This window comes from Sander vitreus, chromosome 17, assembly GCF_031162955.1.
Source record: "Sander vitreus isolate 19-12246 chromosome 17, sanVit1, whole genome shotgun sequence".
NCBI classification, from domain to species: Eukaryota; Metazoa; Chordata; class Actinopteri; order Perciformes; family Percidae; genus Sander; species Sander vitreus.
The window spans coordinates 17,544,736-17,559,031 of record NC_135871.1 but is presented as its reverse complement, the minus strand read 5'-3'; the positions used below and the strand labels follow the sequence as shown (position 1 = coordinate 17,559,031).

Here is a 14,296-nt window from a genome sequence, read left to right as displayed (position 1 = left end):
TAAAATCAAGTCCTCACGCAGCATGTTTCGCTTAACATTTAGGGGGCAACCACAGTCCTCCATTACGACTGAAATTACAGCGCTGTAACCTCTTGAGACTAGAATTTGTTGTGCTAGAAAATGTATTGCAAATTAATGTATTGACTGTTATATAGCGTTTTTCATTAAAGTTGAGTAATACAATTACATTTTAAGCTGCACCCGTTGTTTGATCAGAGCTCAGCTGTGCCGCTGGCAAATATTTACCATTTCTCTCAGGTTGTAGCAACAGGCTGACAAATCTCACTTTTGGATGACTTTGAGCCCAGGTCATTATGTTTAAAAAGAATTTAAGCAAGTGTATTTCTGTTTTTCATTTTAGAAATTATAAACAAAAACATAATTTTATAAAGTGTAAAACTTTGCATATTATCACATACACTTCCTTTATTTGCTCTCAGGAGAGGGAACCCACATATCAAACCCTGCGTGAGGATTGCTGTGGCTACCTGCTGTACAAATGTTCATAAAAAGATCTATAGGTCTCAAAAATAAGTTTTCAATCAAAACCTATTTTGTAGCACAACAAATTGTCCAAATCACAAGGCTTGACCAAACAGCACTGTTTTCATGTATGATGTAAAAATAGAACTTTAAATGAAATTGGCATCAATGATTTGATATGTACATACAAAAGCAGTTGAGACTTGTAACGTCCAGAAGAAACTACAGCACCACGAGAACTTATTTACAGAAATGACAATAGATTCATCATACAACTTTATGTCACAGTTATGAATCTATAGTTTCTATTGTAAGTTAAAGAAAATAAAAAAATAAGAAAATTAAGAGTCAGTAAGTCAGTGCAACATCAGACCTGCTGAGATGGCAACAAGTAGATAGGTTAGGCTGCTACACAAACAAGAACACAAGTTACAACATCACCAAAATATCACACATGTCAACTGAAACACTGTAAAATGTTTTAACCAAGGCATATTTTTATGTTCCTTTACTTGAGAAAAATCTAACAAATTCAGGCCAAATGAAAAAAAACAAAAACTTAAACAATATTGTCATTAGCTGCTCTTACACTGTGGTGTGCATGTCATTAGTGGAATCTGTACTTTCGTGCAGGCTTGAGGTTGACATATGTCTTCTTCATGTCCTCTGCTTCGTCTTTCTTCACAAGGTGATATCGCTCTCCTTTTGTGGTTACCACCTGGTTACTGTGGTACCGAACTAGCTTCTTTGGAGCCTGTAAAAAAAGAAATGGAAGGTTTTATTGCATGAAACTTATACAGTATATATATATATATATACACACACACACAGTCATGTGAACAAATTAGGACACCCATGCTAAAGTTGACTAAAAAGAGGAATAAAAAAATCATCAATTATTTTTATTAATTAAAAAAAAAATGAGGAAAAATCCAACCTTTAAGGACACCAATTTTCTTTGTGAATGAAAAATGTATCGTAAATAAATAAATGTTCTAACTTAAAATACAGGGAGCATAAGTGAGTACACCTCTATGTTAAATTCCCATAGAGGCAGGCAGATTTTTATTAGTATTTTATAGGAAGAACATTTCTTTATTTATTCTATTCTATTTTTCATTCACAAAGAAAATTGGTGTCCTTAAAGGTTGGAATTTTCCTCATTTTTGTAATTAAGGCATTAAGATCAATTTCCTAAAGATGATTTTTTGTATTCCTCTTTTTAGTCAACTTTAGCATGGGTTCATAAACTTATGAGTGCCACTGTATACACATTGTGAATATGAAGTATAACTTACATCTTTGGGGGTGACAGGCCGGTGTGTTTTCTTATCTTCCTCCCTGTCCACCAGCATGTACCTATGGAGATGAAATGTGGTCATGAACATAGAAACAAAGAAGTGAGGCCAGTTCTGCTCTACAAAAGATAATAGCAATCTTACTTACTTCTCAAGGATGCTCTCTTTAAGTTTCTGGTCTGCCAGTGAGGAAATACTCTTCCCATGGTTTACCTGTGGCAACACGACACCATCAAATCAGACTGCTAACATACACAAAGTAGGCAGCGACTGACAAGAAACAGTGTGTTTCTGTGTGTAGCAGAGACTCACATTAAGAGGAGTGGGGCTGAGTTGGACATCACCCTCTATGATAAGGCGCACAGCTTCCTCCATGTCTCCTTTGGCAATGGACAGGGCGCTGCGAGCCTCGGACAGACTACACTTGGGAAACATCTCCAGCAGATGCTGCTCCTGGGACTCCCACTCAGACACTGGTAGCTGAACATGTACACATATATATTAGCTCTAATTTAGGTGGATGAAAACAATATCAATAGTAGGAACACAATGAGCACAAGTTAAATCATAGTAAAATGTATCTAGAAAAAAGAATGTGCTGAAATTATAACCTTGGCAGTGGCGCCCTCTGTTTGTGTTTTAAGGCACTGAGTTTCTCCTGGTGGAGGTTCACTGGGCAGGTCGGTGAGTTTCAATGAAATCTCTTCTGCCCTTGCTTTAGGCTCAACGTTTGCTTCATCAGCTAAAAAGGACACAAATTAACATCAGCACACTGTAGTGTACATGTGTAGCTGATGATCCCCATCTTAAATGAGTGGAACTGCCAAATAAAGTTTGTTTTTGTGACTCCTTTGATAGCATTATGAAAATGAAGACACCACTTGGAAAGGGTAAGGCTGCAACAGTACTGCATGTATTAGAAATGACAATTAAAGCACTACCTGAGGTCCTAGCAGTGGCTAGTTTGGAAGCCAGATTGAACATCATTTCACAGACTTTGACACTGCAAAATGAAAAAAAAAAAATGTAATAACAAATGCCTAAGTAATGTCGTTGTCCAGCTGTGGCCAGAATAGAGGGAAAAGTGTGACTGTCTGTTTACCTGTCAATTTCCGCAAAACCAGGTATGTAAGCTTCTAGCATCTCTGCAAAGACCTCCACATCAAAGTTCTCCTCAACACTCTGCTGGGAGCCAAGATCCTCCAGGACTCCAGTGATGTAAAACAGAAGAACATCATCCAGTGTGCTGCATTGAGTGGTAAAAAAAAAAAAAAGAGGTTACTGTAAATCTGATGGAACTACAGTTGTTGTGAGGATACAAAAAAGCTGTAAAGTTGTTTACCTGAGATCTGCATCAGGAATGTAAGCCTGAATAAATTCGTGCAGCGCACTGTGGATGATTTTGTGGAGGTCCATTGCGTTCTCCTACTGCGCAGTAGAGGAAATACAGAGTAAAAGTGCTGGAGTTGGGGTACAGCATATGACCAAACAGTTGTCCCCCATGTACCAAATATGATACACCACCATCAGGCATCAGCTCAGACCTACATGCAAATTTTACAAAAGCATTTCTTACGAAAGCTTGGTTGTGAAAGCTCAATACTGACCACCACTAGCGTCCTACCGCTGCAGCATCGGTAGGACGCTAGTGGTGGTCAGTATTGACTTTTACGACCGACCTGTAGTTAACGTCAACGTTACATGGACTTCTTGGTAGCTAGCTAACGATTAATTTCAACAAAGATCGACAGTCATGTTAACGCTAACCATAATGCAACGGTGAAACATTAATTGCATATCGCCGTCTTCACTAAACAAAGTAAGTTAATTGATGTCAAAGTACCTTAGCTACATAATATGTAACGAATGTCATCAACTAATGCTTAGCTATGCATCACACTCAAGTGCTATATGATAACGTTGCTAGCGTTGGTTTGTTGCCCAGCATTAGCAGTGCAGCTACTCGGACATTTCCGTAGTTATCAGCAAACATTAATTACTAACAAGGAAACTTATAAATCCATTAACGATATATGGTTCTTTGATTACCATCATCACTAACGCCACAGCTATAAGCTATCATTAGCTAGCTAAACCTTTGCAGGACAGCCGTGTTATTATCCACCCTACACAGCCAGTTATTCCATGCCCTGTCATGTTTTCAACAGTATCATTGTTCATCTTCGTATCCTCTAAGAAATAACGGTAACATTAGCCTGCTAGGTTGTAAGCGAACTAGCGCTAGCTAAGTGGGTAATCATTAGCTAACAACAATTGCAAGCTAACGGTTAACGCGTCATGCCAAATCAACCTCGATTATTTAGAGTTATATCGGAGAGACTTTTAATGGAGTAAAACTTACTGTGACAGAAACTATGGGGACATGAAGCTCAACGTTTCCCCCAGATGTATCAGGGGGGATGCTGGTCACTGCAGTGGTTACTAGCTAGCTAGTTCGTTAGCCCGCACGAATCAAAACATTAGCACGTCATTTCCTCTGATTGTAAACAGCCTGGTTAAATGTATGTAGCTATTATTTTATGAATGTATGCTACGTGTGTGAAACTTTCTTTGTTTAACATGGATTTGGTAAGTCTGTGTGGAACTAAGAAAGGGGAGATGTATGATGTTAAATGAAAAAGTAAAAAAAAAAAAAAAGTAATGATTATTCTATTTTTGATATATTGTGTGACTACACACACATACATTCTGGGATAGGAGAAAACTGGGTTGTTTGCATTTCTTTAAACCAATCACAGTCCTAAACTCCGGACACAGCGACAGTGCCTCAGTGCAAAATAGTCGGAAAGGAAGTTGTTTTGGTGGAAAATTTGCACCCTGGAAATGAAATGTGTGAGCTATTTAAATTAGCTGGAAACATGGTTAAACGTAATTTGCTCAGTGTATCGCCATGTTTACTTCGTCCACTGCAATCCCCACTAATCAGTCCCAAAACGGCCCAGTTAGATAGTAAATGGTGTAAACATATTCCTTGTAAATCTTTACAATCATTCCCCGACTGAACCAAGCAGGCCTGCCTTATTGCACAAGCCAAACTTTCTTAAAAACTTGCCATTTTCAGCTTGTAGCTTGCTAGCTCAAAGTTTGTTGTTGTTTCCCGACGCGAACATAGTTTGAGAATGGCAACACACAGAGAGCAGAAGGTGAGGGACATCCGCTGCGTGAGCCACACACCGTCAGGCAATTATCCTGGAGATGTGCTTCCGTTGATCCAGACTACATGGAAACAAATCTGGCTATGGGCATGCGCTTGACATTTTTTTTCCCATCGCCAAATTCCCTACTTTTGGCTTTAATCCTTAATAAACTAACACATATTATTAAAAATGCAGCTATTATGGTTAACCCTTGTCCACATTATAGAAGTTTTCCACAATATTTCATACGTCACAACATTGTTTACAACATATTACACACACCACCTGCATTTCTTTGGGGAACATACACAGACATATTTTAGTGAGACTACAACAATATGTGTGATTATCAGAAAAGTATTAACCTTTTCCCGGTAAGTCAAATAAAGTGAAGCAGGGCTCAAAACAAAGTAAAATAAAATATGGAGGGATAAGAAGGGACCTCTGCGTTGATATGGCATTCCATAATACTTTCTACAATCAATGAAAGCTGCATCAGAAAACACATATTAATGACTTTATATATGTGGTGTCTAAACATTCAAATCTTTTTCATGTATCCCAGCTGTCATCAAAAATTAAACTGATGCTTTTACAATGAAACATACAGCTATCATACAGCTAACATGTTTGGTTCAGACTTTCTCAATAAATGTTAAGCTTTCTGTGACCCACATTCTTGACTCAGTGTGTGAACACTGGTCTATACTGTACATTAGGCCAGTAAATAGTCGTCTACTCTCACTTGGACATTATCTTATCTTTTGCCAGATCCATACATAGTTGATGATCAAGGTGTTATCTGAGGCAACATCAATGATGTCATCAGATCCTGCTCTCAGTTACCTCCGCCTGTGTTGGTATTATAGCAGATATGTACCTGTAAATCATTAATGCCCATTCAATTGTTTCCCTGCTCCCTTGGCAGTATCTCTTGCCGCTGTAGTATTTCATGGGGGGAATATGGTACACGCTGCTGATAAAACAAGCACGAACAATTCTCAACTTGGCTGAACTCTGTTTCAACTCTGAGCTCATGGCTAGACTGAGGCATCAGAGGAGAGCGTGTAAAATCTACAGCAAAGGAGAGCATCTCGGTTTTCTCCATGTGTGTAAACAGCTGAGCCACCTGCAAACAATAATGAATGATCTAAAAGCCACCCTGAATCCTGTATATAATCATGTTTTTCATCCTCTCCAATGCAAAATCAGTGGTAAATACTAACTCATGCTGACAGACCTACTAAAGCGGAAACTGGTTTCTTTTTTTTTTCCTTCTTCTTTTTAAAGTAAAAGGTGTCCCAACACAAGGTGGCAGCATTGAGTTACAAGTGACAGCAGTAACTCATCCACAAGATGGTATGCTAGTGACACCTTCCAGTAACAACAAAACAACAAAAGAGATTGTCAAACAAACATCCTGAGAAACACACAGACATTCAGTTGTATATTCATTGTATAATCACATGTAAACACACACACACACACACACACACACACACACACACACACACACACACACACACACACACACACACACTACTTTAAATCAATGCATATGAACGTCATGTAATATATTAATATTAAATAGTAAATATTAATAATAAAAATAACAAGAAACATGTTGCACCTTTCGCCTCAAGCAGTGTTATTAATACAAATTGCCATTGAGGGAGGCCCAAACAAGTACAGTAAAGTGGTTGAGTTAAAACGGTGTGACTAGGGCTGGGTTAAAATAATCTTTCAGTGTTCTGATATCAATTAATACAATCCTGAAATCGATCTTTTAATATATGCCTGTTCAATGACTGTCATCTTAGTCCTGTTAAGTAAAAAGTACTTTAAACAAACTTTTTGGGGGTCAATTCCTAATGTAAACATTAACCTGGTGCATTATTTAAAAAAAAAAAAAAATTGAGGCTTGCTTCTTGCTTGTACAATTTACAGCACAAGTTCTCTGAGAACCTCTTTTATATCCAAGCAAAATTGGTATTGGTATTGACTGAAATTTCCCTAATGTAATTGATATCGAATCAGAAATGTAATTGAATCGGGACATTGTGAATCAGAATTGAATCGATTCAGGAAATCATTGGCGATACCCAGCCCTAGGTGTGACAGAACCGTATTCTTGTGATAGTTTTGTGTGTCTGATCTGTGTGACAGTAAACTAGATAATTAAATATATTTACATACATTTTTGTCAAATGTATTTAATGTAAGTTTAAAATAGACCATGCTTTTCCAAAGCACATATATGAAGGGAAACCAATATGGAAATGAATGCATTTCTTCTGCTATAAGGCATAAGAACGGACTGTTCTACAAATGTCAAAGAGGTATTTTATTCAAACACAAATAATTTAAAAAACTTACAAACTCATACATTACACATTAATATAAGTGGAGGGCAAACCTTAATATGTGCTAATGGTATGTTTACACATTTCCGTTCTTATATGCAGGGTACAATCAAGCATGTCATGCAACAATGTCGAGGCAGGGCACATAATGTGGATATTGTATTGGTGGCACAGATTTCCATTTTCACACAGACAATGGGGACTGGGGGGGGATGTCTGAGCAAAAAAAAAAAAAAGATTACAATTCTCATCAGTCACCAAAACACTGAATGATTTACTGCCAAATTAATTACCCTTTACCCAACTTTAGACAATAATGCTCGGAGCTGTCTGTCGGAACAGTATTATTCTATTAACGTTCGATTTGCAGTTCAGCCACAGTGACTTCATATTTAGATTTTATTGTATTTTCTTAGTGAATGTGTAGCATTGCATCCACAATAGAAAGGCACAGAATTATCTGATACTTTCAGTCGAATCACCTGTGCGGCAGAGATGTGATCAGCACATTATTTGGAGAGAGAATTTGTTAAAAAATTCAAACACTTAACATATCTGTTCCAAGGCATTACAAAAGGTGCATTTACAGGGTGAATTCAAGCACAGTACAGTTTAATTAATTGAAACTTTTACAATATAAGGCCTCCTTTACAATCATAACCCATCTTTAATCAAATCTAATCATGGTACCTCTCTCTGCTTGGTCTTGAAGGTTGTGTGATTCAAAGCGTTATTGTCTAGATTCTCACACAAATACAGTATTAACAACACTTGTGAAGTCAAAGTTGGCATATGTTTTTTAATTGAATTTTACCCGTACACTTTTTTAAATTTATTTCTAAAGAGCTGCAGGTTAGTGACTTGAGGCATGGAGCATGGGCATGAGATTTGCTGGCTGGTTGTCCGAAGGCGCGGCTGACCTGATCCAGATCCGGGCCACCTGTGTGGGCTAGCCTTCCCTCCCGTCTGTCTCCAGGAAGTGGTCACCAGGCAGCCCATTGCCATTTCCCCCCTCCACTTCAACTTCCAAGAGTGCGGGGTTAGACAGGACGTGTAGACCATGAAGCACGGAAAAAATTGTCTCAAATCTAATCAAACAATTATATATTTAATGCAGAAACAGATAGATCTTTAAACAGTGAATGGATATATAGTAGATACATATATGGAAGTAAACAATGTAAGATGTTGAATCACAGTTTTGCAGTTAAAGACCTCTTTTTGAGCATCTGTGTCATTTGGACCCTCCTCTTCATTGGATGTGTATTCTTGTTCAAAGACTTACCTTTTTCCTAACCTAAATCTACACGGGTCCATTTTTTACCCGTGACACCACAGATGTCACTACGGTTAATAATATTAAGTTGAAAAAATCCCACAAGCAAATCGTTTTATTTTTAGTCTAGTATAGTCAGATAACATAATTACCCATTGTCTTCATTATTGGAAATATAATAATTAATAATAATAAAAAAAAAAATTAAGTTAAAAACGAGTGGTATATTTTAAGATGAAAGGTCCTTGGGGCCAAAAAAACATACATAATAAGTTAGCTATGAGGTGAAAAACAATGTTGGATCATAATTATTGTTTTATGAGTATTTTGGAGTTAAATCATGGGTCAAATTTTACCCGCTAACACAAAAAAATGTGCGCAGCTTTCTAAGACATTACAAGGGTTAAAAAGAAGTTTTGTTAGGAATACGGCAGGTGCCAAGTAGGACGAGCTAGCTTAGGTTCATCTCAGTAAATGGTTGGTCTCCCTTGTCTTAGTCTCTGTGTCTCTGTTCAGCAGTCGATAGGTTAACCTGCCTGTGGCATCCATCTTGTGTGGCCCGCCTCGCATTACCATTGATCTGAAGGAAATAAAGAGCACACGTGTTATTATATACAGCCCAGAAAAACACCCTCTCACATTGATGGAGTGAGCAGGCCAAATGTATGAAATATTGCCCCTCCGACATATTTTGTCTTCCTGTCAATAGTGCAGTCTTTGCCCACAACCTGGATCAATAGGGACTTATCTTTTCATGATAACACATAACGATGTTGTCTGTTGTCTTTTTCTGATATTGAAGTTCTAATTCTATTCCTCCGCCTTTTCAAATCATCCACACTGATATGTATATTTGGGCATGCCTTTATAACAATTTCTCGTTTTTCCTTGTTTTTTACCCCTAAAGAAATGAAATTGGTGTGGGCCTGCTAGTCTGAGACATGGCAGTTACAAATTTACATGTTGGTTTTCTGGACGTTTCTCTGAAGCTTTTGGGGGTCTCTCATGTGTGAGACTGCTCAGCGGAGAGAAGACACCCCTCTGTAAAAACATCTGTTGTGGAAATGGCTGTCAGACTCCCTTTTGTGGGCTCCGTCTCTTCTGTGCACAGAGAGTGTCATTTGTTTTGATCATTTATGTGGGTGAAAGCATAATGATAAAAAATCTGGTGAATGTACCCATGCAGTTGAGCAGTCTACAGTTGTGCTGTTTTTTTTAATTTTTTTTCATGGAAAGGAACATTTCGCTTTGATTTAGTAACTTTGTGGTCACACATTGAGGCATGTCATGTAACTATGTTTGTTATTTATCGTAAAACTACAAAGCGTTGTGAGGGATATGACGTTTTTAGAAATATTTTGCAATTAAACATTTCAGTTTGCATACATTCGCTGTACATTAGTGTACAGGCGCAAGCTGCCTAAAGATGATAACAAAAATACTCTTTAATTATTCATGATGTGGTGATAGTTACTGTGTATGGAAGAAGTCACTGGAAAAGAGAAACTGGCATTGTTTCTTATTGCTTCGTGGGATTTCTTTGTGGGAAAATGCAATTTCTCTTTGCACTAAAAATAATACCCACTGTAGTCTTTTCTTCTGTCAGCTTTGAGTGAAGGGAGCAGTCAGTAACTTTATGTAAATGCTGTTAACAAGTAAAATGTCATTCATAGAAAGTGATATAAAACTATCTTTCTTGGTCCTTGAAATGTATAACCACAAAAACTTTTCATTACGACTTTCTCTCAGAATAGCCCAGGGTGAGCCACTGTTCTCCACCTACACAGGAAATGTTTTGAGAGTACCTGTCCAGTAGTGCCACAAGGCAAATCACTTCTTTGTTCTCCCAGGTCAGCTGCCATTTATCTCAGTCAAGCTGCTCTTTCAGCTAATTCCTTCTCCCTGCTCTGCTCAAAGCATGAAACCAATTCATTCTGAAATAAGTCATTGCTTTGTATAAAATTATAATGAGCGATTTCAGACAAGTTAAGTCAAGTTTAAAACAGATTGTATTTCCATGCTTGTATGTTTTCAGTGTTTTAGTGGCCCTAATACAATAGGAAAATCACTGCATTGTTGAATGATTGGCGCCAATTAAGGAATTTGTGTAAGTGCATTGTGACAGCCGACTAATCCAGGCTGAATTGGACAATGTATCTATATATCTTGAAGTGACAAGTAAAAAATCTAGACATATAACTTTGACAATGTCTTCTCATAAAATTAGACAACAGTTCTGGGTGGAAATACTGCATTCCTTGTGAGTCCCAGGAGCCCGGTCTGATATGTTTTCACTTGTTTTGAAGCACAGCATCAATTTTAATCCATGTTAGATGTGATGCTTTTTCTCAGATTACACACTGGCTGGAACCAGAATGGGTTTACAGTGCGAAGTCTGAGAGTTATGTCAATTATGTGTCTGACTATTCTCTGTTTTCTTCATAAACACACGTAAATTAAATATAAGCAAAAAATGTGTTTATGTAAAATACTATTTTCTTTTAACAAAATAGAGCTAATTATGTGTAAAAGAAACCAAACATTGTGTATGAGACCTGGTTTAAAACATGTAAAAGATAGGCTATTTATATGATCCATAACAGCAAGATCCCTGCATGAATTGATGGGACGCCTGTTTGTGATTCCTGCAGAACAGGTGAGTGTTTAGGCAGAGTGTCACCTCATAAACTGGCTGATAACCTGTTCCTGTGTCTTCTTATCTATCTTCCAGACAGTCCCTGGTCCCTGAGCATGTTGTCGTTTCCCCTCAGGCCCATTATCAGATCCCCTCTGTAGGCTTCCAGCAGCTGCAGTTATTGTGGAAGACTCACCTTTTATAGCCCCATGATGTCTGTGAAAACATCAGCTTTTATGAGTGAGTACATGTCGTGTGGTTGTTGGGATGGTAGTTTCCTTTTTGACGGAGAGGCTTCTTTCTAATTTGTTTCTTTTTTCATTATCCAACACAATTTTAATAAAACATCCTTATTACAGTCTTTCAAATTTACAACACACCTGATACATTAGTTGTTAACAAACAAATAAACAACTACAGAAATAGAAACATTTTTCAGTTTGTCAGTGGCTAATGTTGATCTGAAAAGAGTGAATAATATAACCGCATAAACAGAAAAAGGACAAGGCAAAGGTTATTTTCAAATAGTATATCCTTAATCATCTTTTTCCAATTGTGTTTCAGCACTGATCGGCCCCTCGCACTATCTCTGGTAAAGGCGTTATCTCCCTCTGCCATTCATGTACACATTTATTGGATTCCAAGTGTCTGGGATCAATCTTTTGGCCACCAGAAGAGCATAACTAATGGCAACATTAGAATGGCTTTGTGAGAGGGACTGGCCGGATGCGGTTTAACCAAGCAGGAAATAATCTAGGATTTTATATCCTGCATGAATGGCCATAGGATATGCTGAGAATAAATTAATCCCCCCCCAAATTTAAACAGTGAGGTTATCTTTTAACAATTTCAGAGGGGTGGACGGTTTGTTCTGGGGTGGTGGTGTGTGTGTGTGTGTGTGTGTGTGGGGGGGGGGTTTGTTTGCTCCCAGCATGCACACGTGGAATTTCTTGGCAGATAATGACCGTCATCTTAATACTCAGCTAGGGTCACACTATCTATTCTGTGTCTGACCGCAGGTCTAGACGGCCTTCCTCTGGAAAGACTTTTTTTCCCTTCCTTTTAAAGAACCCACTTCTATTTTCCTGTTGTGCCCAAACAAGGATTTTATAAAATGGGTGACATCGCCACACAAGCTGTCTGCTGAATCCCCCTTAATTAAAGTGAAGTTTAAAGCCTTCCTCAGACACTAATAAACCCCCTCTCCATTAAGATCCTCCTAATTACTGTGAGCAAAGGAAAGGGGGACACACACAGACAGACAGCGTGGAGGTAAGCCTGCTGGCATTTGGCCCCATAAGCCACACAAAAGAAAATGTCCCCTGGGTTACCCATCCTACCAGAGAGATTCCTTTTTTTTTGCAACCTCTCTCCCCCTCTCATTGTTGTCTTCTTTATGAATGAAAGTATATGACATGTAGGGCTGAGTGTCCATTCATGGAGCTGGTGGAATGTGTGAATAAGGGCTTTGAATGAGATATGAATCACAGCCACCTGATTAGTCATTAAGCAGTCTTTTGACATTACCATTGTTTAAATGTGCATGGTGGAAGTGAGAGTGCTGTCATCTATAAACACCCGTTCAGTCAAGTGAGGCTGATTAGAAAAGATGGATATGCAGTGTAAACTGAGAGATGCAGGGATCTTCTCAGAAAACGTTATCAAGCATTTTTCCTGGTGAAACTTTGGTATCAGCAGACCAATTAAAAACATTTTGTGAAGATTATTTTGTATAAATCTTTGCTATGTTGGATGTTAGTCCCACATGGCTTTACCGTGGCTTAAATTGATTTGGACAAGAGAATCTCATATCGTTACACATCACACTGAGCCACAAGTTCAGAGTGTGTGAACAGTCACTACAGCTTTGATGGCAGAGGCCTGCCCAGAAAGGTTAAACGTGTTTGGTTCATGTCCTGGTCTGCAGATTAATGACATTAACAAAGTTTCCATTAGTCGTGCAACTGGGGGAGACATGGGCGTCCATGCGGAAAGCCACATGACCGAGGCAGAGATAAGAGAAAATGAAATACGTCTTCGTGGAGACAGGAGGGGCCAGGAAGTGCCACTCCAAATTAGCCGCAGGCCTAGTTTGTTGTTACTTCATTAACCCAACAGCCCCGGGAAAAATAAAAAGAGGGGTCACAACCTTAAGCAACGGGGAGGCCCGGAAATTTGCAAAGAGAGGCTCCTTCAGACTTTGGCTGGATGCAACTATTGACAAAATACAGACAAGTGTTTATTAGGGAAAGTTGTCATTTAAAGGAAATCACACCATTGTTACATTTTAGTGTTTTACCTCAAAAACGTCTTTTTGCATTAGTACTTAAGTTTTGATTAATTCAGTTGTATTTGCTACAGTACAATGCCATATATACCCTAAAGGAAAAAACGGATTAATTTACTGCAGGTTTAATGATACACATGCATTTCAATATGAAACTTTTTTGTAAGTTTTTAATTAAATTCAACATTAAATGCTACTCAATTTAGCATTGTGGCATTAGTATAGTGACCGATTTCTTTACAATGCCCTGACAGGTTGTTGCAAAAGAGCCAACCATTTAGTCAGTCTCTTATCTCAGTCTGATATTTTACTTCTTTCAAAAATGTTAAATGTTAAAAATGTAAATGTCAATAACCCAAAAGCATTGTTAGTGTACCAAATGACACTATCCAATCTGTCTGTGGAAGTCTGTGAGTAAAGGTTAATAAAATGATTCAGATCTGACAGCATATGGGGGTAAAGGTTCACACAGACACTGTCATTCTTGAATCACACCAAAACACTGTCTGCTAGTGCTAAGAAACATGAAAGTATCAAACACTAGACAGTAGCATCAATAATATAAATTCATTGTTAGCTGTTATACAAATAAGAATAATATAGGGTATTACTGGATCATCAATATTAGATAATGTGCATTGTGCTGTGTTTGTTGCTCTCGAACATTTGGTGGTGTACAAACAAGAGCTGAGTTGTATCATGCTGTCCTTGTTGTAATGCGAGCTGTGCAGTGGCTCTTTATTTGCAGGCAGTGACTTTTTCAGAGTCTTTGGTTACAGACCCTTGGAAGGAGGGC

At 38.1% G+C, this 14,296-nt stretch overlaps 1 protein-coding gene across 2 annotated transcripts; it reads right to left on the bottom strand.

Annotated features, from left to right (window-relative positions):
* Nucleotides 1–326: 326 nt before the first annotated feature.
* On the bottom strand, nucleotides 327–4,271 carry cuedc2 (CUE domain containing 2). 2 transcript variants are annotated; one of them, XM_078272850.1, is made up of 9 exons: nucleotides 4,144–4,271; nucleotides 3,124–3,206; nucleotides 2,884–3,027; nucleotides 2,723–2,784; nucleotides 2,393–2,523; nucleotides 2,094–2,261; nucleotides 1,930–1,994; nucleotides 1,782–1,842; nucleotides 327–1,237 (listed from the first exon to the last, which is right to left on the bottom strand). In XM_078272850.1, exons 2-9 carry the CDS (start codon nucleotides 3,195–3,197, stop codon nucleotides 1,091–1,093), a joined length of 852 nt encoding a protein of 283 aa, XP_078128976.1. In that variant the 5' UTR covers nucleotides 3,198–3,206; nucleotides 4,144–4,271; the 3' UTR covers nucleotides 327–1,090. The 2 variants fall into 2 exon arrangements, with proteins under 2 accessions (XP_078128976.1, XP_078128975.1); XM_078272849.1 differs by having other exon boundaries at nucleotides 3,124–3,209; nucleotides 4,144–4,270.
* Between the last annotated feature and the right edge of the window lie 10,025 nt (nucleotides 4,272–14,296).